At 47.2% G+C, this 27,271-nt stretch overlaps 1 protein-coding gene across 3 annotated transcripts in view; it reads right to left on the bottom strand.

Annotated features, from left to right (window-relative positions):
* Positions 1–27,271, bottom strand: part of CEP152 (centrosomal protein 152) — a 1,079,595-nt gene that overhangs the window by 953,711 nt on the left and 98,613 nt on the right. For all 3 annotated transcript variants that reach the window (XM_078684802.1, XM_078684801.1, XM_078684803.1), the window contains 2 exons: positions 12,109–12,175; positions 11,641–12,009 (listed from right to left, as the gene is read on the bottom strand). In XM_078684802.1, the coding sequence (XP_078540928.1) occupies positions 11,641–12,009; positions 12,109–12,175 (436 nt within the window). The remainder of the gene's footprint in view (positions 1–11,640; positions 12,010–12,108; positions 12,176–27,271) is intronic.

Genomic DNA, 27,271 nt, shown 5'->3' with positions numbered 1-27,271 from the left:
GAGTGTGTCCCCCCCTGTTTTTGTATGTAGTACATGGCTGTCATATTGTCCGTTCGGATCAAGACAGCTTTGTTATGTACTTGTACTTGAAATGTTTTGAGTGCTAGGAAAATTGCTAGCAGCACTAGATGGTTGATATGTAACGGTTTTTGTTGGTTGTTCCATTGGCCTTGTGTGGTATAGTGTAGGAGATGGGCTCCCCATCCTATGAGGGATGCGTCTGTCGTGAGCACTCTCTATGGAACAGGCTCTAGGAACGGCCGTCCCTTTGTCAAATTTTTGGTGTTCCACCATTGCAGAGAGCGATATGTAAGGCTGTCCACCAACACCAGGTCTGTGAGCTGACCTTGAGCCTGATTCCATTGTTGTGCTAGACATTCCTGTAATGGTCGCATTTGCAGTCTTGCATGTGGCACTATAAAGATGCAAGACGCCATCATTCCTATTAGTCGCATGAACACCTTGGCTTGGAGAGACTGCTGGTGTTGAAAAATGGAGACTAAGGTCTGAATGCTCTGTATCCTGGCTGGACTGGGATACGCTAGAGCTGTAGATGTGTCTATGGTAGCTCCTAGATACTGATGAACGTGCAAAGGCTCTAGGTGCGACTTGGTGTAGTTTATGGTAAACCCTAAGTTGTGCAATGTCTGAAGTGTTTGCTTTGTGTGATGGACACATTGACTGTATGATTTTGCTTTTATGAGCCAATCGTCTAGATAAGGGAAGACATGTATCTGTTGTCTTCTGAGATGTGCCGCTACTACTGCTAAGCACTTTGTGAACACTCGTAGTGCTGTTGTGACCCCGAATGGAAGGACTTTGAATTGATAGTGCTGTCCTTGTATGACAAACCTTAGATACTTCCTGTGAGCAGGATGTATAGGAATGTGAAAGTAGGCGTCCTTTAGGTCTAGTGTTGAAAGAAAATCGCCTTGTTGTAGTAGTGGGAGTACTTGCTGCAGAGTGATCATGTGGAAATTATCTGATTGTATGTAATGGTTGAGGGGTCTGAGGTCGAGAATTGGCCTTAGTGTCCCGTCCTTTTTGGGAATTAGGAAGTACAAGGAGTAAACTCCTGTTCCTTGTTCCTCTAAAGGAACTACTTGTATAGCATCCTTTTGTAGAAGTGCTAGAACTTCTTGTTGAAGTAGAGTAATATGGTCTGTGGACATTGGACGTTGCCTGGGTGGTATGTTTGGGGGGGGGGGTGGCTGTGAGTTCTAGGCAGTAGCCATGTGTGATAATTTGTCTTACCCACCTGTCTGTTGTGATGGAATTCCAGACAGGTAGGAACTGTGATAATCTGCCCCCCACAGGGGTGGAATGCTGTGGGGGAGGCAGAGGGAAGTCACTGTTTGGGAGTGGAAGAGGAGCGGTTGTTGTTATTACCTCTACCTCTTCCCTTGTTGTTATTTCCCCTGTATCCTCCTCTGAAGTAGCTCTTGTTAAAAGAGGTCTGTGTATTTGATTTAAAAGATGACGTATCTGCGCCGGTTTGCTTAGAGCCTCCGCTATAGTAGATGCGGCGAAAAGAACTTCTAGTCTGTGTGGATTGTAATGCACCCATAGACTTGTCGTGTTCCGGCGATAGACAGTGGTTGCAGGCCTCGTGATGGTCGCTATGAGGGAACTTTGCTCGACATACCGGGCATCTCTTGGTGGAGTTCTGTCCATGAGGCATAGGCGTACGGCGCCGATAGGCCCGCGTCAACGCACCGGAATGTAGTTGTGAGGAGTGAGGAGGAAGAATGGCAGAAACAGAGCCAAAATGCCATGAAACGTTTTCACAACAGACATTACAACAAACCATGCACCAAAAAAGGCTGGGACAGAGCTAACCAAACACCTAGGTCAGAGTGCTTGAAAATGAAAGAAACCAAAACTACAACAGAGGAGGAACCAATCAGACTAGTCACCAATTACAGTAAGGAAACAAAACAACTAAATCAAATCCTAAAAAGAAATTGGAAAATCCTACAGTTGGATCCAGTGATAGGCAAAAGAATGGGAAAACATCCTACAGTGACATACCGGAGGGCAAAAAATCTACAGGACCAACTTGTGCACAGCCACTTTCAACCAACAACTAAGAAAACAAACTGGCTAAAAACTAAAGGATTTATAAAATGTTACAATTGTAAAGTTTGTGAAATCGCCAAACCGACAACAGAAATAACTATGTACAACAACAAGATATGGCGAATAAGGGAATGTATAACATGTAACAGCAAATATACTATATACATGATTGAGTGTCCATGCAAGCAAAGGTATATAGGGAGCACTATTTGCGAATTGAAAAAACGCATATTGGAGCATGTCCGAGCCACAGTACACAAGGACAGGAGCAACGCAGTGGCGAAACATATGGAGTCAGATCATCAAGGGGACTGGAAAAAACTGCGCTTCTGGGGCATAGAAACTATGAACTTATCAGCGAGGGGTGGCCACGACGAAAGAATACTGAGACAGAAGGAGTCAAGGCACATTTTGAACTTCAGAACAATGACACCCTTTGGTCTGAATCAATCAGAGGAACTGTACACGCATTTGTAAATATTGACTGAATCTATCTAAGCATCCTGCAGATCGCATCTGATTTTAACCCAATTGTTTTCCCACACATTATAATTTTTACCCACGCACCTTTTCTCACCCTGTAACCACAACTCACACAAACATCAGACCAAAAAACTTATCAATCTCAGCCCACTGAAGGGCAGAATTATGTATTCCAACTCGCACCACTAGATGCCCACTAGAGGGCTTCATTATTTGTTCAAATTTCATTCCAAATGCATGAACTAGTAATAACCATAATTCTGTGTGACAATAACTGTAACCGTTTTGAATTAACCAGGGTGAAAAGCAATTCATCATACCATGAAATGTACAGAAATATTGTAAATATGGATTGAAGGATCGGTTAGGGAAACTACAAGTCCCAGAATTCCTATATGAAATTGGTTAAACCCACAAGGGGGCGTGTTCTGGATAATTCTGAGATGTAACAAAAGTGAGAGTTGAAAACACAAAACTGACCGTGACCAAGGCAGCGGACGCTGCCGAAACGCGTCGGTTGTTTTTGTTTCTTTGAACCCCCCATGGATTATGAATAAAAGCAAAAGAATTTGAAAAGCGATTGTTTGCTCCGATTTGTTCAGCGACCCCACCCTCCCCGGCACCGGGGAAACTGTTGTAATTTATGAGCGGCTGGCTCATCCGCAGGGGTAACGCGACCAGGCAAAGCAAGCGCCTATCGAGGGGAGAGAGAGCCAAGTGTTGGATATATATATATATATACTACTATTATAAAGGAAGAACTTTGAACCTTTGAGGCGGGTAAACTCGGGAACCACAGCGCCAATCCACACACCCGATACATTGTTGTAATCGTCAGGGTGTGCAGATGGACATAGGCTATATAAACTTAATAAATATACGTAATTTCAAAAATGTAGCCAAAAAAAAAAAAAGTAGTCCCTTGGAAGAAGCGCCGGCCGCGACGTGCATGCTGACGTTAGGAGCGCGGGGAGGAGCGGCGTACAGGAGCGCGAAGGAGCGGTGAGGAGCGGCGGACAGGCGGTGAGGAGCGGCGGACAGGCGGTGAGGAGCGGCGGACAGGCGGTGAGGAGCGGCGGACAGGCGATGAGGAGCGGCGGACAGGCGGGGAGGAGCGGTGAGCGGCGGATCAGGTAGGTTATTTATTTATTTATTTAGGAGTGGTGAGTGGCGGAAAAATACAAAAGCAAACGTTACATTAAATGAAGCAAAAATGACAATCGTGAGCCAACAAAATACAAGAGGAAGCAAACGGTGCATTACAAAAGTGAGCCAAACGGTGCATTACAGGAGGAAAAAGTGACCTGTGCAGGTTACAAAAGCGTACAAAGTAAGCAAATGTTACATTAAATCAAGCAAAAATGACAATAGTGAGCCAACAAAATACAAGAGGAAGCAAACGGTGCATTACAAAAGTGAGCCAAACGGTGCATTACAGGAGGAAAAAGTGACGTGTGCAGGTTACAAAAGCGTACAAAGTAAGCAAGCAAACGGTGCATTACAAAAGTGAGCCAAACGGTGCATTACAGTACAATCGTCGTCGATGGCATTGCCGTTGACGGGACCGTCGTCGACGGACTCAACGTCGACGGGCCCGACGTCGACGGGGTCATTGTCGACGGGCTTGCCGTCGACGGGGCAACTGTCGACGGACTAGTCGTCTATGTCGTCGACGGGATACACTTCTTAGTCGACGAGACCGTCGTTGACGGTGGCGTCGATGACTTCGTCAACGGGATCTTCTTAGTCGAGGAAAGCTTCGTTGACGATGAAGTCGTCGTCGACGGGTCGTCTACGAGAGCCTTTTTAGTCACAATACATATTCTCGTAGAAACAATAGGAGAAGTAATAGCTGTAGTGGTGATCATAGCCATAGAAGAAGAAGAGGTCGAAGTAGAGATAGTAGTCACTGGTGAGGAGACAGCAGAACTCTTACTCACGGTTTTCTTTGAAGAATCTTTGTTGGCTGAGGCTCCAGAGACAGAATGTGGAGATCTCTGTGAAGAGCCTGAAGTGGAGTGGGAGGTTTTAGCATGCTTTCTCCCCTCACTTGAATCATCCTCTTTAGACCTTACCCTTTTGCTGGATGTAGAGGCCTTGTCATCGTCATCCGTAGAAGAGGATTTCAGCCACAAAAGGACTCTGGCCTCCCTATCCCTTAAGGTTTTAGAAGGGAAGGTGCTGCAGATCTTACAATTTTTTGCCTCATGTTTAGGGTAGAGACAATAAATACAGTCCTTATGTTGGTCATCCACATGGACCCTTTTCTTTTCGCAGGTTCTACAAGGTCTAAACAAGGCCTTCTTGTCAGACATCCTGAAGCTTTGAAGAAAAACTGAGTCAAGACTCCGGGAGACTCCCTTCCACACGACGCGAGGTGAAAATCTGAGGAGAACTGGCTCTGCAGAGAGGGTTCTAGAGGGTGCTGTAAGCTGATTGGTTGCTGCAAAGACTTTGGTCCTTTTAGCATAATGAGGTAGATAGGCTCCTACAACCTAGGCCTCAAGCCTTTTTCTAGGGCCTACTACTATATTGTGCTTTTTGCACTGCTTTTTTATTTACCGTGGGACTCCCGCCTCGGGTACGGGGACTGATTCAGGCATGTGAATCTAGGAAAGATACCCCAATACTGGATAACTGGTGCTAAATGAGATGGTTTCAGGAAGGTACATGCTAATACAAAAGAATGAGAGCATTGCTGGTCAGAAACTACACTTCTAAAGTTAAGGCAGCATTAAATGTGTCATCACAGATGTAATTGTACTCCAGTACCTCAAGCACCACACATGGCTAACTAACCACTGGTAAAGCAACACATTCCTAAAGAAAATAATGGTGGTAGGAAAATAAAATAGCACCACAAAGGAACTAATGTTAAATAATTTTGACTTTTATATAAGTACTAGCAGCCCGCCCCAGCGTTGCCCAGGGCAGAAAGGGGCTGGGGGCAGCATTTGCACTAATGTGCACTAAGGGCTCCCGCCCGTCCCTCTGTGCGCACCCGCTCCGACCCCCTCCCGCCCCGACTCCAATGTGCCTTTACCTTACCTGAGCCGCCGCTCCTTCCCGCGCTCCTCACTTCACCGCCGCTCCATGTCCGCCGCTCCTCCTCTTCATGACGCACCTGAGCCGCCGCTTCTCCCCGCGCTCCTCACTTCACCGCCGCTCCATGTCCGCCGCTCCTCCTTGTCATCACGCACGTCGCAGCCAGCGCTACATCGAGGCCAGCGCAGCGTCGCGGCCGGCGCTACTTTCAGGGCACTACTTTTTTTTTTAAGTTATATTTTTAAATTTACGTTTTTTTAAAAAAAATTATAGCCTATGTCCATCTGCACACCCTGACAATTTCTACAATGCATCGGGTGTATGGATTGGCGCTGTGGTTCCAGAGTTTACCTGGCTCAAAGGTGTGTGTTCTCTCTTTATAATAGTGGTATAGATAAAGATATTTATAGATACAGGTTGCTGGGATATTGGCAACAATAACGATTGGAGCCTGTTTGATGGCTTAATGTCGGACCATGGGTTGAGAGACCCTCCGCACCTGCATCAGCCAAAAGGTAGCGAATACACATTCTTGTCATGCCCAACGGGGTGGAAACTAGAATAAACTAGTATATAGTAAACAACGCTATACTCAACACATATGGATGTAGGATGATGGTAAAAGGCATATCAGACCGTAACCTAATTTAAATTATTAATCAATCTGCACCTTATCTTTAAAATCAAAACATGGAGAATGAACACACTACAATTTCGACAACATGAAGTAAAGAAAAAAATAAGCTATCATTTACAGAAATACTTGGAGTTAAATAAACAATCTGTTGCCTTGCCCCAAACTCGATAGGCAGCAGGGAAAACATACATATGAGGTATAAAGATTAAAGAGTGTCCCGTCAGAAACAAATCCGTAAAACGAAACATTTGAAAACACTCTGCTCCAGAGGTATCATGATGATAACCGATGAAAAACTCTAGGAACCAACACAGGAAAAAAATATCAACTGAACACATTCTCATCTATGTCAGAAAAGGGTCTACAAAGAATCAAGGGGAAGCACTACAAGCAGGGAAAACGTGGAGAGAATGCTGGCAATGGAAATGAAACAGAAGAGCGAAATCAGCTATCCCAGCAATATTTGATTTTAAAAGTACCTAACTCATCAACCCACTTGCAATTACAAAATAATTGCCATCCTTCTACACAAACCTGCACACCGCAGAAGCAATGGGGCCTACAGTGGTGGGAGACAGAATTTATGGCACAATTACTTCTACTTCGACTACCTGCAGAATTCTGGGAAGAAGTCAACAAGGACATTACAGAACAAGAAATTGTGAATACAATAAAGTCAATGCCATTGCTGCCTACTCCCTTGTCACAAAAAGGCCTTTGCAAGAGTGGAGTGGGGCTACCTATTCTGAGTAATGCAAAGGATAGGTTTAGGGTCAGATTAAATATAAATGGTGCAGCTGCTGTACCGAGGTCACCCAGAAACAAGGAACAGCAATAGATTAATCTCAGAGAGAATTTATATCAGCAGGGCGACTAGTAAATTATATCCCCTGTAACCATTGCTATGTGAAATGCAGTGATGTACACCATATAGAAGGCCAGACGACCATATGTACAAACCACATACACATACACATATACGCTTGAAGTAAAAGACGTTTACAAGAGAGCCAGTCAAAAGATTGGTTGTATATGAATCTGCATGTATAGACCCAAGATTAATGTATATAAGCATACATATGTATATAAAAAAACATAGAAATTCCCATAGACACAAAAGTCATACAGGGTAAGCAAGAGTATATCAGCTCCACCAAAAGTAACCCACGTCCTCCGGGATTGAGAAGGAGGACAAGAATTGGAGGAACCAAGGATACTCCAAGAACGGATATAACAAAAAGTAAGGACAGCGATAATAAACCTTACCATCATAAAGAAGAAGTTACGACAGTAACTGAGGAAGAGACAGACAAGTCTGAAAACAGCAACACAAAGCCACATAAGAGTAGTGGCTACCACAGGAAAACAGGGGCAACCGTCCAAAAGCCAACACCACTGACTGAGGAAGGGTGCACACATAGTCGATGTTGACAATCACATATTGTTCAAACCATGGAGGCTTGAGAAACAGGTAAGAAACCTGACCAATGTTCCATGGAAACTTGAGAAACAGGTAATAAACCTCTACACAAAGCTCCACACAAAACCTGGAAGTATGAGGGGAACAAACTACAGGAAGGGGAAAAATGCCCCCAACATTGGAGGCAGTGCAGAAGCAGCAGAAATACGTAGTTGGACTGAAGATAGGATGTGCTCAAACAAGAAGTAATGAAATACCCCCACCATAAAAGGGGGTAAACGGATTCTCTCCCACAGGAAGGAGGGAAAAAAGAGAGAAGGGTCCACTACACAGAAAAATGATGCCACGAAATGCGGGAGTGGCATACAGAGCTGTAAGGGAGAGATCAGTATCTCCACTTACGAGGAAGAGGGAAGATACAGGAAAGAAAGGGAGACCTAGTCTGCTGTGAAAGGATACCAAGACATGGATCCAAACAACCAAAGGGACTGACATCCTAGGGGAAGAGAACTGAGAAGAACAGCAGACACAACAGCTACCGTATGGGTGCAATAACGAATATCTATAAAACCTCCTCACAGGAAGCAACAGCAGTGGTTGTAACCAAATTAGGTAGGTAAGAACACCGAAGGGGTTAAAACAGATACAAAGAACAACAAACTGCTTGAAGATTAACAGTATTAGAGGCATGAAAAAGTACAAAAAGTGCTTACACAAGAAAATTTTACCCAGGTCAAGAGTCTGCCTGCCCTGTGGTACCATTATCGCCCATATGGAGACGAGAAAGATGATGTCCAAGTACCTATAAGGGATACTAAGTGTATAGGTAGTTCACAAAATGCCATAGGCACACAAAATAAGGTCCCCGAAAAACAGGGATCAAGGCTATAGTGCATCCGCACAACATAACAGGATACCAGACCTATAACTCGGGTAGAAATAAATCAAGCGGCCAAAAGAAACTTTAACAGGCTCTCACGAGGCTGCAAAGAAAGTGGTAGGGAACTACTGCCACCGACAGCTTAAATTAGAAGAAAATCACTGCAGCAAGCAGGACCATCACACTGGGTGTAACCCTGGAAAGGAGAGAAGTACTCAGACAAACCTAGCACAATGACAGAGTTAAGATTCAGCACTACCATGATTATCTCTGAACCACTGCATGCGTGCCAAAAACTGAGGTACCATCAAAGGGCAGGTCAATCAAAGTACTTTGTACAGCATCCAAAAATCTGGAAATACGCAATGATGCACGCAGATTTAGAGCAACGGAAGAGGCCATAGCTCAACCAACAGAATAAGTCGTATCCATACCAAAGTGGATGCTAAGTTTGGCAGCTTGCTGCCCATCTCATACCTATGGAACAAGAGTTTCCCGGGCTTCCTCCAGAAGGGAGGGGAAGAAGCGCTCAACTGAGTCCCACAAGGTGTGAGAGAAGTGGGCGAGGGCACAAGACGTGCAGAGAGATAGCCAGACAAAGCTAGTAGAAGAGGAAATACGCCTACCACAAGCGTCAATTTTCCTGGCCTCTCTTTGTCGAGGGACAAGAGGGATGAAATCAATATTTTGGGGGGCTAAAGCAGCCTGTACTACAAAGATCTGATTAGATGGATGCCTAAAGAGACAGGACGGATTCTCCAGGGCAGAGCGATGCCTGCGAGAAATAAAATGTTCCTCAGGAATCCTGTTTCAGGTTTAGCTCAAACACCCAACAGGTTTATCAAATAGACCTTCACTATAAGGAAGGACAGGCTCCCCGGTAGACTGGTCAAGATGTAGAATGCTTGACAATTCTACAGAAGAGTTTGTAAATCCAGTACAACTGAAACTCGATTCGCCTCCGTAGCCAAACCAGGAGAAGACCTGAAGCTGAAGAAGATTTCAAGCTACTGGCGTCACCCAACTGAAGTTACTAGCTAGACTGCATAGGGAGTGGAACTGTGTCCGAAATGGGATGAGGACCCCCCACGCATATTCCATAGTACCTCCTCAACCATGGTCCTCAGAAGAATAAACCGGAGGAAGGGATGCAGAGAGCAGATGGAGAGTTGATGTTGAGGTGACGCCTCAACATCGGAAGGAGTGTCGATCAGTATCAACGACACCGCCATCGGCTCTGGCAGTCCGCAGATCAGAAGCGGGAGCCGAAGGTCGTAGCCTCAATGGGCTGAGCACCGGTGTTGCTATAGTATCAGAAACAGGAAGCCAACCTGAGCCGAGGGAGAACCCACTAGCGGGGACACAGGCATGACCTCATGCACCTCCGTGGGCAAGACCTCCAGAGAAAGGTGCTGACCCGAAAACAGATGCGGAATCATGTCCCAATACTTCAACAGAAGAGTAGGGACCAGCGGTAGGCGACAAAGGCGGGAGGCGCAGCCGCCTACTCCGAGACTTACCTCCAGATGTCGAAGGAGAATGGCGCCAGCAGAAACAGGTCCTAGAGTGGGTGCGCGTTCAGTCTGCAGGGTACATAGGTGATCAAGGATGACGAGTAGACTGTGACATGCGACATTCTCTTTGTGTCGAAGAAGGCACAGTGCTCCGTTGACGAAAAACATCAAGTATGCTGAAAAAAGTCCAGAGGAACTACAGTGCGGATCTGCGTAGTTAGTGCAAAGAATTTGGAACTGGCATCGGGGGAGGGTGTAGATGGACTCCATTGACATCACACTCAGGAGACAACAATGCTACAGTTGCTTGGCGCCCTCTCCCAACGCCCAGAGGTACTGCTGAAAAAATGTCCTGATCCAGTCTGGGGAATGGGGAGGATTCTTAGATAAGGAATCTGCGTCTAGATGTCCCTGTCAGATACCCATAATAAAGGAATATGAGAGGCAATTTTAAAATTACGTTTTTTCCAAAACTCTCCATGAATGCTATTGGCCCTCATTTAAATGAAACAGAGCGAAATTCGCCCCTAATTCTTGTTGCTTGCACTACAGCCAGCCCAGGAGGTGACACGATGCAAATCCGCTGGTCCTGTTCCTATCTAAATGTCTTCCGACAAGCAATTTGCCACACCAAGAATTATGCATCACACTACACATCAAACCCTCTCTGGAGGTTACAATAATGTGTAACACCCAGGACATCAGAGAGATCAATGCACATACAAAGAAATGGATATACCCTAGTCTACCAGCAGAGAAGATTTGCATATTCAGAAAACAGATGCTGTCATGCACACTGACTGGGTACAAGTCTGATGCACGTTACTGACGCAGAAAGATAAGCTCAAAACTAAATGATAAACTGCAGGTATTTAACAATGTGCATGGTCCCTTTCTCCTTCAGTTACCTAGGATACACCTTGTGGGAAGAAGGAATTTAAATGAATCAGAACCGAGCCCCACATTATAGTAACAACAAAGCTCCAATGAGAGCACCCTTCCAAATAGGACTACTGCTGGTCTAATCACTCAAAATACACCTGGAGACCAGGAGTTAATACATTGGAAAGGAGATAATTACAGGCAATCATTTAGAGAACCAAAGCAAGCACTCAATAGGCACACATTGGAATAGTTCATTGGAGCACATACAACATGTCGTAACAGACCAGTCTGAAAAACTGCACCTGGCGAGAGGCAAGACTCCATACTTGGTGGTATTATGCAGACAATGGATGCTGGGAAAGTTTTTCCAGGTCTGTATGCAATAGTAATGGGAGAACCCTGCTAACTATTGGAGATGTAAAAGTGTGGTCTTTAACCCAAGAAAGATTGTTGTGTCCATTAGATATAGCCCCCTAAGTGCTCCCCAGTCATACAACAAAAGTGCAAATTCTATCCCTTCAGCACCGCTATTTAAAAGGGTATCACTGTTAAAGATAATCCAAGAAAGACATGCCTGGTACAGTAATCTTTTATTAATAATGAAGACTATAGTCAAGAAAAACTATTTATTTTTGTGAACAAATGCAATTTTTGATAAAGTGTAAGAACAGATAAAATTAAAATCACAATGAAATACCTGAAGATTTTCCCTCCGAATATCAGGAAAAGTTGACAATTCATCCTGTGGCTTTATAAACTCATCTCGAAGGCCATTTGTGTAGGGTTGAAAGTCTTCAGGGATATGAAATATTGCACTTTGTTGATAGGTATCTTCTGCCTTGAAGTCATGTACGGCATCATATGCATTTTCTTCAGGGTCATCTTTGGAACGCCTTCTGGGGTAGCTATAATTAATATCATAAACTGAGCCCTCTTCATCTTCACTTTGGTGGTCACTCCAGCCATTGGTATGCTTTTCAATATCCAGATGGTGTCCAAAATGATGACCAGGTTCATTAAGATTTGTGTGTGGTTCAAGCGCTCCGCTGTGCTCATCAACATAGCCCTATTGAAAGAGGGGGAAAGGCATTTACAATAATGTATAGCTCCTTGATTTGCATAGAATAGATGAGATCTTTAAATGCAACAATAGCACATAACTTACACCTTGGGATATGGCTACCGGATGAAGTTTGTTCCAACTTGTCTCATGTTGCCATGGTTGATGGCCTCTGAAAAAGAAAATATTTTAAGTTTTACAAAGTTAATAAAAAAGAAACATTTTACAGATGCGTAATGAAGGCACAAACAAATACAAAAAATAAAATGAAATGCAACACCAAGAACAACTATAGATGTAGATTCAAGGGTCGATTGTCAGGAGTGAGGTTATTTAAACCTTAGTGCTGTATGATGCAACTGCTTGCTAATACTGCGTAGTTCCATGTATAAACATTCACCACTATTTTTGTAAAAAAAAATTATCCAAATACGGTGGGAGAAGCCTACAGCTGAGAAGCTCAGAACCATATAAAAATGTATCACTCTAACACAGCATCTTTTCCAACCTGGTAAAGTCTGTGTGTTGACAGCACAGTTGTCAAACAGATTGACTACTAACTGCACATATTGAGTGGGATTTGGATACACCCTTTTCAAACATGGTCTTTCTTCAGCCAGCCACCTTAATCTATTGGCTCCAGACTCAATCAATCACGTCTTGGCTCAGCCCAGTCGAGAATTCATCTCTCACCTACTGCTACTGACTGTTACGATGCATTCTTCCGCCTCACTGGCGGTCTGGCACTGAACTGCATGAGGATCTACTTTGCAACTAAGGACCTTTCTGTCCGATCTGCTGGCTCCCTCCTGTAAGCCTCGCGCTAATGTGCTAAAGCGACATTCTTCAGCATATTAAACCTAGGTGTACAGATTTTGCAAACACTTGTTAAAGCTTGCATCTCAGGCAGTCCTGCCCATTGCAAGTAAAAGGTTAAAGTAAAATCTGCCTTTTTTCAAACAAAAGTGTGACAAGTTCTCCAAACTATGTCCATTAGAAGGCAATGACCTCGGGCATATGACCTGAAGCCTACTTATGCATCTGCCTAAAGGTATTTTCACATGGAAGGAAGGCTTCTAGGGGAGGAAATTCGTACTAAAGGAAGCATGGACTCAAAGAGCTTGAGATTCTTGGACACTGCACGTCATCTAACCGGAGGAAATTTTAGTTTCAGTCTCATCAGATACAATTTGATTACCTTGCAGGCAGTGGAGGAGAATAGCCCTTTCCAGTTCTATCAAGTCCCTATGGCCGCTTTTTATGCTTTGAAGCAGTTAACATGCACACTATTCCTACAAATGTCTCTAGGATATCATCACTTCATCAACCAAGCAAGCAAGCAAACAGACTAGCAAGCAAACAGACTAATGCTCTTACTCAGTCCCACTGACAGAATCTTAACTAGTTTCCACTGCGCTCTGGTGGAGGAATTTTAGGCAACTGCTTGGACGTTCAGTTTCGCCAAACAAAGCCCGAGTGAGTCACAGCTTGTTATTGCAGAACCAGGTTAAAGTTGAGCGATCGTACAGATGAATGTAAGACTCTTTACTGACAGATGTTTCCTTCAGGGTAATAGTGCATGTGCTTCACCTGAAGAAGTAGCCAACCAACTGGACGATGTCAAGCTCAGGTCACTACATTGACCGAGAGTCAAGGGCTATCCTTGATTTTCTAGAAAAGTCTTGGATTGGCAGGAATGCAAAGAATGAAAAAGAACTGAAAATGCTAAGTTGCAAAGTAGAACCTTTTGCAACACTGAACATCCTTATTTGCCAGTAGTAATCAAATGAAATGTAAGAGTTCAGAAGAGATCAAGCGCTATTAGCCTCAACATAGTCTTACTCTGACCAAAATCTGAATATTCTGATCAGCAAGAAATTAGCAGTGAAAAGTAAATTGGCAGTGACTGGGCTTTCAATGGACTTGGAGATGTTTGACAGGGGCCCCTTTTCCCCATCTACCCTAGCACCTTTGCTTTGCCTAATACCTATATCTCAGAAGGAAAATAGCTGTCTGTCTAAGCGCTATTTCACATGCAGCTGATGACAATCCATCTGTTTGTTAGAGAAAAAGAACAGCTGCTACCACCTGCTGACACAACGTAACACGAAAATGATAAGGAAGCTAAGTACACATAAGAAGTTGGTTGGCTAATGCCTATTGTGGAGAAACATAGATTGTACCTTTTATTCTTTTTTAAATGCTTTATAAAGTTTAAAAACCAATAAAAATATCTGTTCAACAAAGTTGCCATGTGTCTGCTGAATATTAGTTAAGACTTTCACAAGAAAGTGTGCAAGAGGCAGAAAATCTTCCTGGTATGCAAAAATGTTCAAGGTAGAGGAATCAACAACAGATAATACATTTGCACTTGCACAGTTAGGCATAAACGTTATGAAGGAATAAGAGTATGATTTTATTGTGCTTTTACAAACTTGACTCTGACAAAGTTGATTGACAGCAGTTGAAGCGTTACTCAACCTTACAGGAGTTATTTTGCAACTTGAAGATTTTTCTGGATTCACATGCTGTGCATTATTCCACCATCTAGTGGTTGGGTCCGAAATTCTTTTGTTAGTCCTCTTTTTTTTCTTATGCTCGAAGTTGTCTGTGGCCATTTAGTGCTATGCCCATTCTCCTGTGATGCCAGACATACGCTGTGGAACCCTCTGTGCGTCGTCACCATCTTCAAGTTCTTTTTTATTTCTCCATTTCAGTGACCTTTGTCTTTGATGGTTTCTTGATGATTTAAGGTATCGCAGTGTGTAGGAGAGTAGGGTCTGCAATCCTATGATCACCCAGATTTTTGCTTTTTGCTGCACTGGTTTACGACTTTCCCTGGCTGTGGGCCTGCTAATCAGACCCACAGCCTAGCTGTTCTCTCTATCCAAATTGTACTTAGGTACTGAATTGGCACTGGGCCCTCTCCAAGTCCCTGTACCCAGGGCTGAGGTGCACCCAGAAGTCTCCCAGGGGCTGAAGCATGTATTGTGCCACCCCTGGATTGACTAACTAAAACTGACACAACTGGCTGCACGACAGCTGGGGCAAGGTGGTGTACTCACCCTTTGCTTTAGATATAGTATGCCTATATCTAACCCTAAAATGGACACACAGATCTCCTATCAGTCACTCCTATAGCAGGCCTTAACAATCCTGAAGGCAGAGTGCTTGGAATCGTGTGAGACGGTGCTCTAGCATGAGCTGAGCCTGTCTGCGGCTTTCGGGATCCATCCCTTAGCCGTTTCCATGATATCGCATACCATATACTCTTAAGTGCATTATAATCCTCGCGGTTATGTGCCAACTCTGGTATCGCTTTATCAAAACATGTCGAGTAAGGTGTCATACGAATTGGAATACTAACCCCTCGCCAATTCTGGCGACGGGGTTAGCATTCCACCCTTCTAGAGGGACACGACATGCCTGTAACCTATAACCCGGTTAAAAGTCAGACAGAGCCTCAGCATCCACAAAATGGATGCTGCCACCGAGACACAAGTCTGCCCTCCTGCTGCTGGGAGTCCTCCCAGAGCAGGAGATAAGGACAAAGGGTTTCCTGCCAGGGGCGGTGCCAGCACCGTCCCAGACAGGGTTTTGTGTATTGTAGGTAGGCAGGGCTTTAGAGGAAGGTGACTGCACGTGGCACCCCGGTGCTCACTGTGCATAGGCTGGCTGGAACCAGTTCCAGGGTCACTCCAGACCCTGTGCTGGGGAAAAGCCCGCCAAGGAAGTGGGTGTAACCACCCCCCTCCTAGTCCCACCCATAGGGCAGGACTTAGTCGCGTGCCAGCCCCTTTTTACAGGATAAAGGTAGAGACTGGCCCCCTTCCAAATCAGATCATCTTTGAATCCTGAAACTACTTTCTGCGAAAGGAACTCAAGACTTCTTCCTAAGATTTCTCCCTTGTGACTAAGGAGTAGTCACCCTGCATCCGCAGGCACCATCTAAGAACACTGCGGTCTGCTGTAAGTCCTTCCTCCGGAATCCGACTGCCCAGCTCGACGAGAACCGGCTTCCCTGGCACCTCTGACCTCTACCCACCTCTACAGCCCAGCTGAGAACCGTGGGTGCGACGAGACCTCAAGGGACCGGCCATCTGCAAGACTGCACGACTTCTTTCCAGCAGGCCCGCCGAGTAATCTACTGGTGAGTGCTTTGGGGTCCGAGAAGCCCCGACTCTGAGCAGCTCCAGCTCCGAAGTTCAGCCCCCCAGCATCTCCACGATCTGCGTGGGGCCCTTCTGCTTTCCGCTGCTCACCGCGTTGTTTGGCTACTAGCCCGTTGGCTTGTGGCCTTCCCGACGACGCCCGACGACATTTCTGCTGCTGGTCTGGTTGCTCCAGACTGGCCCTTGCTCCCTTCCAGAAGAGGAGCACCCCGGACCCTCCTGGTCCACTCAAGACGCCATTTTGAGTCCACCGCGTGGGCTTGAATTAGCCAAGGCTTGTTGCCCAATCCTGGGTAACTTCGACGCCAACGACTTCATCCTTCGTGGGACAGCTCGCACCTCCATCCTGGTCGCCGACAACGCCTCCTGGTCCGAGAGACTGCAGAGCCCAGCAGCGCCCACTCACCTGACTGCGGTGACTTCGCCCGGTGCCATCCTGGTGCCCCCTTAATCACTGGCTAGTGATTCAACAACTTGGTCCCCTCTGCTTTCAGGTTTTCGTCTTCCTTGATCCAGGCTTGGATCCATCGAACTTTCCTTCACTGGTCGCCTGCCAGCAACTTCTTCCTTCCAGGCTCCTGGTCCGGCAACGAGATCCCCGACGTCTTTTCAGACCTATGCAGCTGCAGCCCCTGGGCTAGGTAACTTCGGCACTCCGGTGTCCCAGCATAGCCTCACTATCCAAGGGTCAGGATCCACTGTCGTTTTCTCCCTACCAGGTCGGGTTCGCCCGTGAACACTAACTTTGTGAATTCTAGCTTCCATAGACTTTGTCCCGCATCCCGCGTGAGAGTGCACACTCTGCACCCGAGTCCCCTGGGCCTCCTAGTAGTAATCTAACGATTCCCTAGTCCAGTCCTAGCGATTCCAAAGCCTATTAGAACTGTTACTTACCTGCTAGTAATTCGCATTCCACTTTTAGCGTATATGGTTTTTCGTGCCCCTCGGGCATTTGTGTAACGTGCTAACTTAAAAGTATTTTCGTAAGAGTTTTGTTGTGTGCTTAGCTCCCTGTCTCAAAGAGCCAGGGTAGTCTTGTTATAAATAAATACACTGTTTATTTTCATAACAACTTGTGTGGTGTCCTTTCACTGGGTGTTCAAGGGGTAATGTGATGGTAAAACAGCTGGCTTAACACGCCCTCTAGAGTCTTAGCCTTAGACTGCTCGTATCCATGCTACTAGGATAGCTGGTCTATAAGGTTGACTTACAACCAATCATCAATAAGGGTTGTCTGGACTGATATATAGTGATCACTAGAATAGTGAGCACTGCACATCAGGCCAACTTCTCACATTGGTGAGCAGCGGTTGGGATTTGAGCTTGCTGTTGTTTTACCACACATGCCCTAAGAATATCTTGTGAAAGATCACATAAGTACTAAAGGTACATATAACTTAGCTTAGAATACTCTGAGTTCTACTGAACCAGCTGTTGTGGCTCCTAGGGCCTAGCACACCCTAAACTACAACTCTAGCAAGGGATCAGTAGGCAAACATATAGTGTAGGTAAGTGCACCACTTACACCTCACTAGAAAAGCATGTCGACTCAGGGGGACTCTACTGAGACTCCCCTGGTCAGTGTTGACCCTCCACAGGTCACTTCAAGATATGCAGCTCTCAATTTTCAGGAGATGAGGCAACTCTGTGTCTCCAGGAAACTGAAGCAGGGGTCTAACCCCACCATTCCCTTTCTGATAGGTCTCTTAGAGACATATGATGCCAGAAAGCTCTCTCAGTTACATGAGAGCATGCCAGCCTTAGAGGGAACCTCTGGGGATCCAGACCTCCCCAACACTGATTCAGCAGTTGAGGAGGAGGATCAGGAGGTACTCTCTGGGGATGAGGTAGACAAAGGTCTTGAGGTAGTCAGAAGGCTAACTAGGACCAACTTAGACTTACTTGGGCTAGGATCTGGGGGCCCCCCAGTACTAACCCGAAGTGGGCCTAACCTTGGAGTTAGGAGAGATAGATCTCTTTCTAGGGACTCCAATAGATCTCTGCACTCTAATGCCTCTTCTCAGGGGAGAAGGAATCCTCCACAGAGGAGATTTACTTCCCCTCAGAGAAAGGAGCATGAAGCTAGGATGAGACAAGCTGAACTGAGGATTGAAAGGGAAGAAATTGCCCTGGCCAAAGAGAAGCTTGCCCTGGCAAGAGAGCAGCAGATGAGTGGGCTAGCTCCCACTGGTGGCAGCAATCTCCCAAGAGATAGAGAGAAGGGTTTAGATACTAAACACCTGACTAAAATAGTGCCCCCCTTTAAGCAAGGGGATGACATCCAGAAATGGATGGCTGCTCTGGAGAGGGCCTGCACTGTGCAGAACATTCCCCAGAGTCAGTGGGCAGCTATACTGTGGCTCTCCTTTGATGGTAAAGGTAGAGATAAGCTCCTCACTACAAGAGTGGAGGATGCTAACAATTACCAGGTCCTGAAGAATACACTGGTTGATGGGTTTGGTTTAACCACTGAGCAGTACAGGTTGCTGTTCAGAGACACCCAGAAAACTCAGTCTCAGGACTGGTCTGATTTTGTGGATTGTGCCACTAAGGCTTTGGAGGGCTGGTTGCTGGGTAGCAAGGTTACAGATTACACAGGATTGTATAATCTAATGATGAGAGAACAAATTTTAAACAATTGTCAGAACCAGTTGCTGCACCAGCACCTTGTTGATTCAGATCTGACCTCTCCCCAAGAATTGGGAAAGAAGGCAGACAAATGGGTCAGGACAAGGATCAAGCAGAACCAGAACCAGAACCAGGGTGGTCAGAAGAAAGCAGACCAGAAGGGTAATGTTAAGAATGAGCAAAATGACCAGAAGTCTTCACCAGGTCCCCAACAAACCAAAGAGGGTGGGGGTCAGGCTTCCCAGAAGAAGAAGACTCAAGAAGGCCAGTCAAAAAGGTGGTGCCAGTACTGCAAAAGTAAATCTCACTGGTTTAGTGAGTGCACCAAAAGAGGAGGAGGACAAACTCCTGCCACTACAGCTCCTAAAGCAACTGCACCCCCTAGTACAGTCAGTAGTGGTAGTGTCACTCCCAAGGCATTAGTTGGGTTAACCTTGGGTACTGAGGGGTCTGACAACTTAGTTGGCACACTCACTCAGGCTGTCCTTGTCTGTACAGGGGATATGGATATGTCCCCTGAAATAAGTCCCAATACCTTGGGCAAATACAGGCAGACACCTTTGATTAATGGCAAAATGGCTCAGGCCTATAGGGACACTTGTGCCAGTGTCACCATGGTGACACCTAACTTTGTGGACCCTGGACAGATCATGCCAGGTACTGATTTCCTGGTGACCAATGCCAGCAATGTCACTACTAGTCATAGTGTGGCAATTGTAGCTTTCTCCTGGGGTGGAGTGAAGGGACAAAAGAAAGTTGTAGTCAGTTCAGACCTCCCAGTTGATTGTTTGTTGGGCAATGATTTGGAGTCATCACAATGGTCAGAAGTGGAGCAGAGGACTCACATGGAGATGTTAGGCTTGCCAGCACATGTGCTTGCTGTGACTAGGTCACAGGCCAGAAGATGCCCCACTGAACAGGTGCTGGATCCTGAAATTATGGACCAGACACCTCCCAAGAAGAAGAGCAGTAAGGGTAAGGCTTTGCCTTCCCCCTTGCCCCAGGTTGAGGATCAAGTCTCTGAGGAGGCTGATCTAGAGGAGCTGAGGGAAACTGAGCCTAAAGAGCTTGAACTTGATCAAGTTGAGTTTCTGGGCTCAGGGGGACCCTCCAGAGCAGACCTGGGGAAGGAACAGTTGAGCTGCCCTTCCCTTGAACCCCTCAGACAGCAGGCTGCTGCTGAGGCTGCAGGGAATGCCACAGGTGCCCACAGGGTATACTGGGAAGATGGACTCTTGTACTCTGAGTCAAGAGACCCCAAGCCTGGTGCAACCAGGAGGCTGGTCATCCCCTTGTCTCTGAGAGGTTTCCTTCTCACCTTGGCCCATGAGATTCCCCTTGCAGGTCATTTAGGTCAGACAAAGACTTGGGACAGGCTTGTCTCACACTTTCACTGGCCCCATATGAATGAGAATACCAAGGAGTTTTGTCGCTCATGTGTCACTTGCCAAGCCAGTGGTAAGTCAGGTGGCACAACAAAGGCCCCCCTCATACCACTACCTGTGGTGGGGGTTCCCTTTGAAAGAGTGGGGATTGACATTGTTGGTCCAATGGAACCCCAGACAGCATCAGGACACAAGTTTATACTGGTGGTGGTGGACCATGCCACCAGGTATCCTGAGGCTATTCCCCTTAGGACCACTACAGCCCCTGTAGTGGCAAGAGCCCTAGTTGGAGTGTTCTCCAGAGTGGGTTTCCCTAAGGAGGTCGTTTCTGACAGAGGTACAAACTTCATGTCAGGATATCTGACTGCCATGTGGAAAGAGTGTGGTGTGAACTACAAGTTCACCACACCCTATCATCCACAATGCAATGGGCTTGTTGAGAGATTCAACAGGACCCTGAAAGGGATGATTCATGGACTACCTGAACCTCTTAGGAGAAGATGGGATGTCCTGATCCCCTGCCTCTTGTTTGCTTACAGAGAGGTCCCACAGAAGGGGGTTGGCTACAGCCCTTTTGAGCTTCTGTATGGGCATCCTGTAAGGGGACCCCTGTGTTTGGTGAAGGAAGGATGGGAGAGACCTCTCAAAAAACCTGCAACCAACATAGTGGACTATGTACTTGGTCTCCGCTCCAGGATGGCTGAGTATATGGAAAAGGCATCTAAAAACCTTGAGGCCAGCCAGGAACTTCAAAAAGCTTGGCATGACCAAAAGGCTGTACTGACTGTGTATCAGCCAGGACAGAAGGTGTGGGTGCTGGAGCCAGTGGCCCCAGCAGCTCTGAAAGACAAATGGTCTGGGCCCCACACCATCATTGAGCAAAAGGGAGAGGTTACCTACTTGGTGGACCTTGGAACTCCCAGGAGCCCTCTCAGAGTGCTCCATGTTAACAGGCTCAAGGCATATGTTGACAGGAAGGACATGAGCTTGCTCATGGCCACAGATGAGGGACAGGAGGAAGAGAGTGACCCTCTCCCAGACCTGCTCACTCAGAATCCTGATGATGGGTCAGTTGATGGTGTTGTCTTTTGTGGCAGCCTCACTGAACATCAGCAACAGGATTGCAGGCAAGTTCTGCAATCCTTTCGACATATGTTCTCTCTGACACCCAGCCAAACTGATTGGTGTACCCATGATGTTGACACTGGAGACAGTCTGCCTGTCAAGAGTAAAATCTACAGGCAGCCTGATCATGTTAGAGACTGCATCAAAACTGAAGTGCAGAAAATGTTGGAACTGGGAGTCATTGAGCCCTCAGATAGCCCTTGGGCTAGCCCAGTAGTTCTAGTGCCAAAGCCTCACACCCAGGGTGGTAAGAGAGAGATGAGGTTTTGCGTAGACTACAGAGGCCTCAATGCAGTCACTAAGACTGATGCCCACCCAATACCAAGAGCAGATGAGCTTATAGATAGATTGGCTTCTGCCAACTTCTTAAGCACATTTGATTTGACAGCTGGGTATTGGCAAATCAGGTTAGCTGAGGAAGCCAAACCTAAGACAGCATTTTCTACCCCTGGAGGGCATTATCAATTTGTGGTAATGCCCTTTGGACTGAAAAATGCACCTGCCACCTTCCAAAGGTTGGTGAATCAAGTCCTCACTGGGCTGGATGACTTCTGTGCAGCTTATCTTGACGATATTGCTGTCTTTAGCTCCACCTGGGAGGATCACCTGGTCCACCTGAGGAAAGTGTTAGAGGCCCTGCAAAAGGCAGGCCTCACTATCAAGGCCACAAAGTGCCAGATAGGGCAGTCACAGGTTGTATACCTGGGCCACCTTGTAGGTGGAGGCCAGGTTCAGCCACTGGAGAGTAAGATACAGGCCATCAAGGACTGGACTCCTCCAATCACCCAGACTCAGGTTCGAGCTTTCTTGGGCCTGACTGGGTACTATAGGAAGTTTGTCAGAAATTATGGGTCCATAGTGACCCCCCTTAATGACCTGACAAGCAAGAAGATGCCAAAGAAAGTTCAGTGGACAGCAAGCTGTCAGAAAGCATTCAATGACCTAAAGCAGGCCATGTGCACAGCACCTATCCTCAAGAGTCCAGATTACTCCAAGCCATTCATTGTCCAAACAGATGCTTCTGAGTTGGGTGTGGGAGCTGTTCTGTCTCAACTGAATTTTGATGGTAATGATCAGCCTATTGCTTTCATTAGTAGGAGGTTGACACCCAGAGAGAAAAATTGGTCAGCTATTGAGAGGGAGGCCTTTGCTGTGGTCTGGGCCCTGAAGAAGCTGAGGGCCTACTTGTTTGGCACTCACTTCACCATTCAGACAGACCATAAGCCCCTCTTGTGGCTAAATCAGATGAAGGGTGAAAACCCCAAACTGCTTAGGTGGTCCATTTCCCTACAGGGGATGGATTTTACAGTGGAGCATAGACCTGGGACTGATCACAGCAATGCTGATGGGCTCTCCAGGTATTTCCACTTAGAGCAAGAAGACTCACCTGGTCAAGGTTAGCTTATTGTCCCAAAGTTTGGGGGGGGGTCATGTAGGAGAGTAGGGTCTGCAATCCTATGATCACCCAGATTTTTGCTTTTTGCTGCACTGGTTTACGACTTTCCCTGGCTGTGGGCCTGCTAATCAGACCCACAGCCTAGCTGTTCTCTCTATCCAAATTGTACTTAGGTACTGAATTGGCACTGGGCCCTCTCCAAGTCCCTGTACCCAGGGCTGAGGTGCACCCAGAAGTCTCCCAGGGGCTGAAGCATGTATTGTGCCACCCCTGGATTGACTAACTAAAACTGACACAACTGGCTGCACGACAGCTGGGGCAAGGTGGTGTACTCACCCTTTGCTTTAGATATAGTATGCCTATATCTAACCCTAAAATGGACACACAGATCTCCTATCAGTCACTCCTATAGCAGGCCTTAACAATCCTGAAGGCAGAGTGCTTGGAATCGTGTGAGACGGTGCTCTAGCATGAGCTGAGCCTGTCTGCGGCTTTCGGGATCCATCCCTTAGCCGTTTCCATGATATCGCATACCATATACTCTTAAGTGCATTATAATCCTCGCGGTTATGTGCCAACTCTGGTATCGCTTTATCAAAACATGTCGAGTAAGGTGTCATACGAATTGGAATACTAACCCCTCGCCAATTCTGGCGACGGGGTTAGCATTCCACCCTTCTAGAGGGACACGACATGCCTGTAACCTATAACCCGGTTAAAAGTCAGACAGAGCCTCAGCATCCACAAAATGGATGCTGCCACCGAGACACAAGTCTGCCCTCCTGCTGCTGGGAGTCCTCCCAGAGCAGGAGATAAGGACAAAGGGTTTCCTGCCAGGGGCGGTGCCAGCACCGTCCCAGACAGGGTTTTGTGTATTGTAGGTAGGCAGGGCTTTAGAGGAAGGTGACTGCACGTGGCACCCCGGTGCTCACTGTGCATAGGCTGGCTGGTCACTCCAGACCCTGTGCTGGGGAAAAGCCCGCCAAGGAAGTGGGTGTAACCACCCCCCTCCTAGTCCCACCCATAGGGCAGGACTTAGTCGCGTGCCAGCCCCTTTTTACAGGATAAAGGTAGAGACTGGCCCCCTTCCAAATCAGATCATCTTTGAATCCTGAAACTACTTTCTGCGAAAGGAACTCAAGACTTCTTCCTAAGATTTCTCCCTTGTGACTAAGGAGTAGTCACCCTGCATCCGCAGGCACCATCTAAGAACACTGCGGTCTGCTGTAAGTCCTTCCTCCGGAATCCGACTGCCCAGCTCGACGAGAACCGGCTTCCCTGGCACCTCTGACCTCTACCCACCTCTACAGCCCAGCTGAGAACCGTGGGTGCGACGAGACCTCAAGGGACCGGCCATCTGCAAGACTGCACGACTTCTTTCCAGCAGGCCCGCCGAGTAATCTACTGGTGAGTGCTTTGGGGTCCGAGAAGCCCCGACTCTGAGCAGCTCCAGCTCCGAAGTTCAGCCCCCCAGCATCTCCACGATCTGCGTGGGGCCCTTCTGCTTTCCGCTGCTCACCGCGTTGTTTGGCTACTAGCCCGTTGGCTTGTGGCCTTCCCGACGACGCCCGACGACATTTCTGCTGCTGGTCTGGTTGCTCCAGACTGGCCCTTGCTCCCTTCCAGAAGAGGAGCACCCCGGACCCTCCTGGTCCACTCAAGACGCCATTTTGAGTCCACCGCGTGGGCTTGAATTAGCCAAGGCTTGTTGCCCAATCCTGGGTAACTTCGACGCCAACGACTTCATCCTTCGTGGGACAGCTCGCACCTCCATCCTGGTCGCCGACAACGCCTCCTGGTCCGAGAGACTGCAGAGCCCAGCAGCGCCCACTCACCTGACTGCGGTGACTTCGCCCGGTGCCATCCTGGTGCCCCCTTAATCACTGGCTAGTGATTCAACAACTTGGTCCCCTCTGCTTTCAGGTTTTCGTCTTCCTTGATCCAGGCTTGGATCCATCGAACTTTCCTTCACTGGTCGCCTGCCAGCAACTTCTTCCTTCCAGGCTCCTGGTCCGGCAACGAGATCCCCGACGTCTTTTCAGACCTATGCAGCTGCAGCCCCTGGGCTAGGTAACTTCGGCACTCCGGTGTCCCAGCATAGCCTCACTATCCAAGGGTCAGGATCCACTGTCGTTTTCTCCCTACCAGGTCGGGTTCGCCCGTGAACACTAACTTTGTGAATTCTAGCTTCCATAGACTTTGTCCCGCATCCCGCGTGAGAGTGCACACTCTGCACCCGAGTCCCCTGGGCCTCCTAGTAGTAATCTAACGATTCCCTAGTCCAGTCCTAGCGATTCCAAAGCCTATTAGAACTGTTACTTACCTGCTAGTAATTCGCATTCCACTTTTAGCGTATATGGTTTTTCGTGCCCCTCGGGCATTTGTGTAACGTGCTAACTTAAAAGTATTTTCGTAAGAGTTTTGTTGTGTGCTTAGCTCCCTGTCTCATAAAGAGCCAGGGTAGTCTTGTTATAAATAAATACACTGTTTATTTTCATAACAACTTGTGTGGTGTCCTTTCACTGGGTGTTCAAGGGGTAATGTGATGGTAAAACAGCTGGCTTAACACGCCCTCTAGAGTCTTAGCCTTAGACTGCTCGTATCCATGCTACTAGGATAGCTGGTCTATAAGGTTGACTTACAACCAATCATCAATAAGGGTTGTCTGGACTGATATATAGTGATCACTAGAATAGTGAGCACTGCACATCAGGCCAACTTCTCACACAGTGTGTAACCATACTTGTAACCCATCATTTTTTGGGGAGGCAGAAGGTCACATGTGAATCCAGAAAATTCTTCAAGGTGCAAAACTACTCATAGTGGACCAAAACGAGGTACACAAAGTAAAGAGTCCAGGCAACCCTAATTGGTTTACTGAGGCAAAAATTATAACAGTAAATGCTCTCTTGTGAGGTAGTGTGGGAGAGCAGTTTAGGCTTATCGGAGAGAAGTGCTAAGCATTTGTTGTACTCACAGAGTGTACAAATGAGACACACTCATGAATAAATGTATGACCAATTTAGAAAAATAACTCTTATTTTTATATAAATATTGATACCAAGTAAGTACTTTTTAAACTATTAAATTTTATAGGTAATTGAATTGTACACTTAAATGCGTCTATCCCTTTGGGAGAAAAGGCATATGTTGCATACAGTGATAAGCGATCTGTTTCTGGGGGTCTCCTTCGGGACTTAGGATTGTAGGGGGTTAATGTCCAAAGTACCACCAGAAGTTATGCTTTACCTGCCCTGGTGTGGAGGTGCTGGTCTGGTTGGTAGATGTGCGCCCTATGATGGTGGAACGAAAGGGGGGTACCAAGAAACAGGCTGCAGAGGGGGTCTAGGAGCTCGCAACTGGGGGCACAACTGGTTCATTGGTACCCGAGCTGGCGCACTCAGGTGCAGAGTGGAAGGGTCGGCTGGGCTCTGTGCATCCTAGGGCCTTGTGGATGTCGGTCTTCGACGGTTGAGGATGTAAAATTAGGACAGCAGGGGCACTCTGGTAGTGGGTCTCTGCAGTGCTGACGTCCCTCGAAGGCTGCCTAGTCTCGGTGAGAGTCTGGATTGGACTCTCAGGGGTTCTGTTTGCTGCAAGGGGTCTGTGTCGGGTGGCGGCTTTTCTCTGTTCCGAGCGCCGCCCACGGAACACATGCAGACACCGGGTACTCACTTCCGGCCGGAAGTGGTGTCCCGGTCTAGTCCTCCACCTCCTTGCCTCACCAAGCACTTCCGGGGGAACACGCTTAAAATGCGTGAAACCCGCCTTAGCGGTGCTTCTGATTCGTCTGCACAAGCGGAGCCCAGCTGCCGTCGGAGGTCCGGTCTTCGACTTCTCATCTCTTCGTGTCACGGTAACGCTTCCTGGACCTCGTGCGTTACGTGACTTCTTGTCAAGTCTTGACAATCCCGATACAGCGGCGCAGGAGCGCTTGACTTTGCTGTAACCAGGATTGTGCCCTTTGTTTTCTACATTTCGTCGGAAGCTTGGCTGTGGCGCAGGTGCGCTACCGCCATTGCATTACAAGCGCAGAAGCGCTTCACACATCAGCACCTTGATTTCAGCATTAGGCAAGGCATTTGCGCAGGAGCGCTTTGTCCTTGCTGTACTTAGTTCTTCTTTAGTTTTGCAGTTGCGCAGGAGCGCTACTGCTACTTGCCAACACGCTTACAGCGTGGTAGTTCTCAACATCGGGCCGCGCAATAGCGCTTACCCTGGAGTTCCAGTTTGTACCGCCCCAGGCACAGAGCGCCTCCTTATTTTCTTTGGTTCTTTGGTGGTTCCAGTACAGTAGCGCCTCATTCTAGTATCAACTGCCAAGGCCTCCAGGCTCCGGGACTCTTCGGCTTGACCATCTTCTTGAAGCCAACCCTAGCAACAACAAGTGGTGAGTGCCAGGGACAGGGCCCGGGAGAAGGGGTGGCATTTACCCTGTCTGGGGAAGCCTTGGGTCGCATATCAAAGGCAGCAGAGGCTTTTGAAGCCTCCTTTCTTGATATGCTGATCACTTAGCCATCCTGCTTAGAGGATGTGATAACACCTCTGGCCTGAGTAGGCAC

This window comes from Lissotriton helveticus, chromosome 3_2 (assembly GCF_964261635.1).
Source record: "Lissotriton helveticus chromosome 3_2, aLisHel1.1, whole genome shotgun sequence".
NCBI classification, from domain to species: domain Eukaryota; kingdom Metazoa; phylum Chordata; class Amphibia; order Caudata; family Salamandridae; genus Lissotriton; species Lissotriton helveticus.
This window is presented reverse-complemented; position numbering and strand designations above follow the sequence as displayed.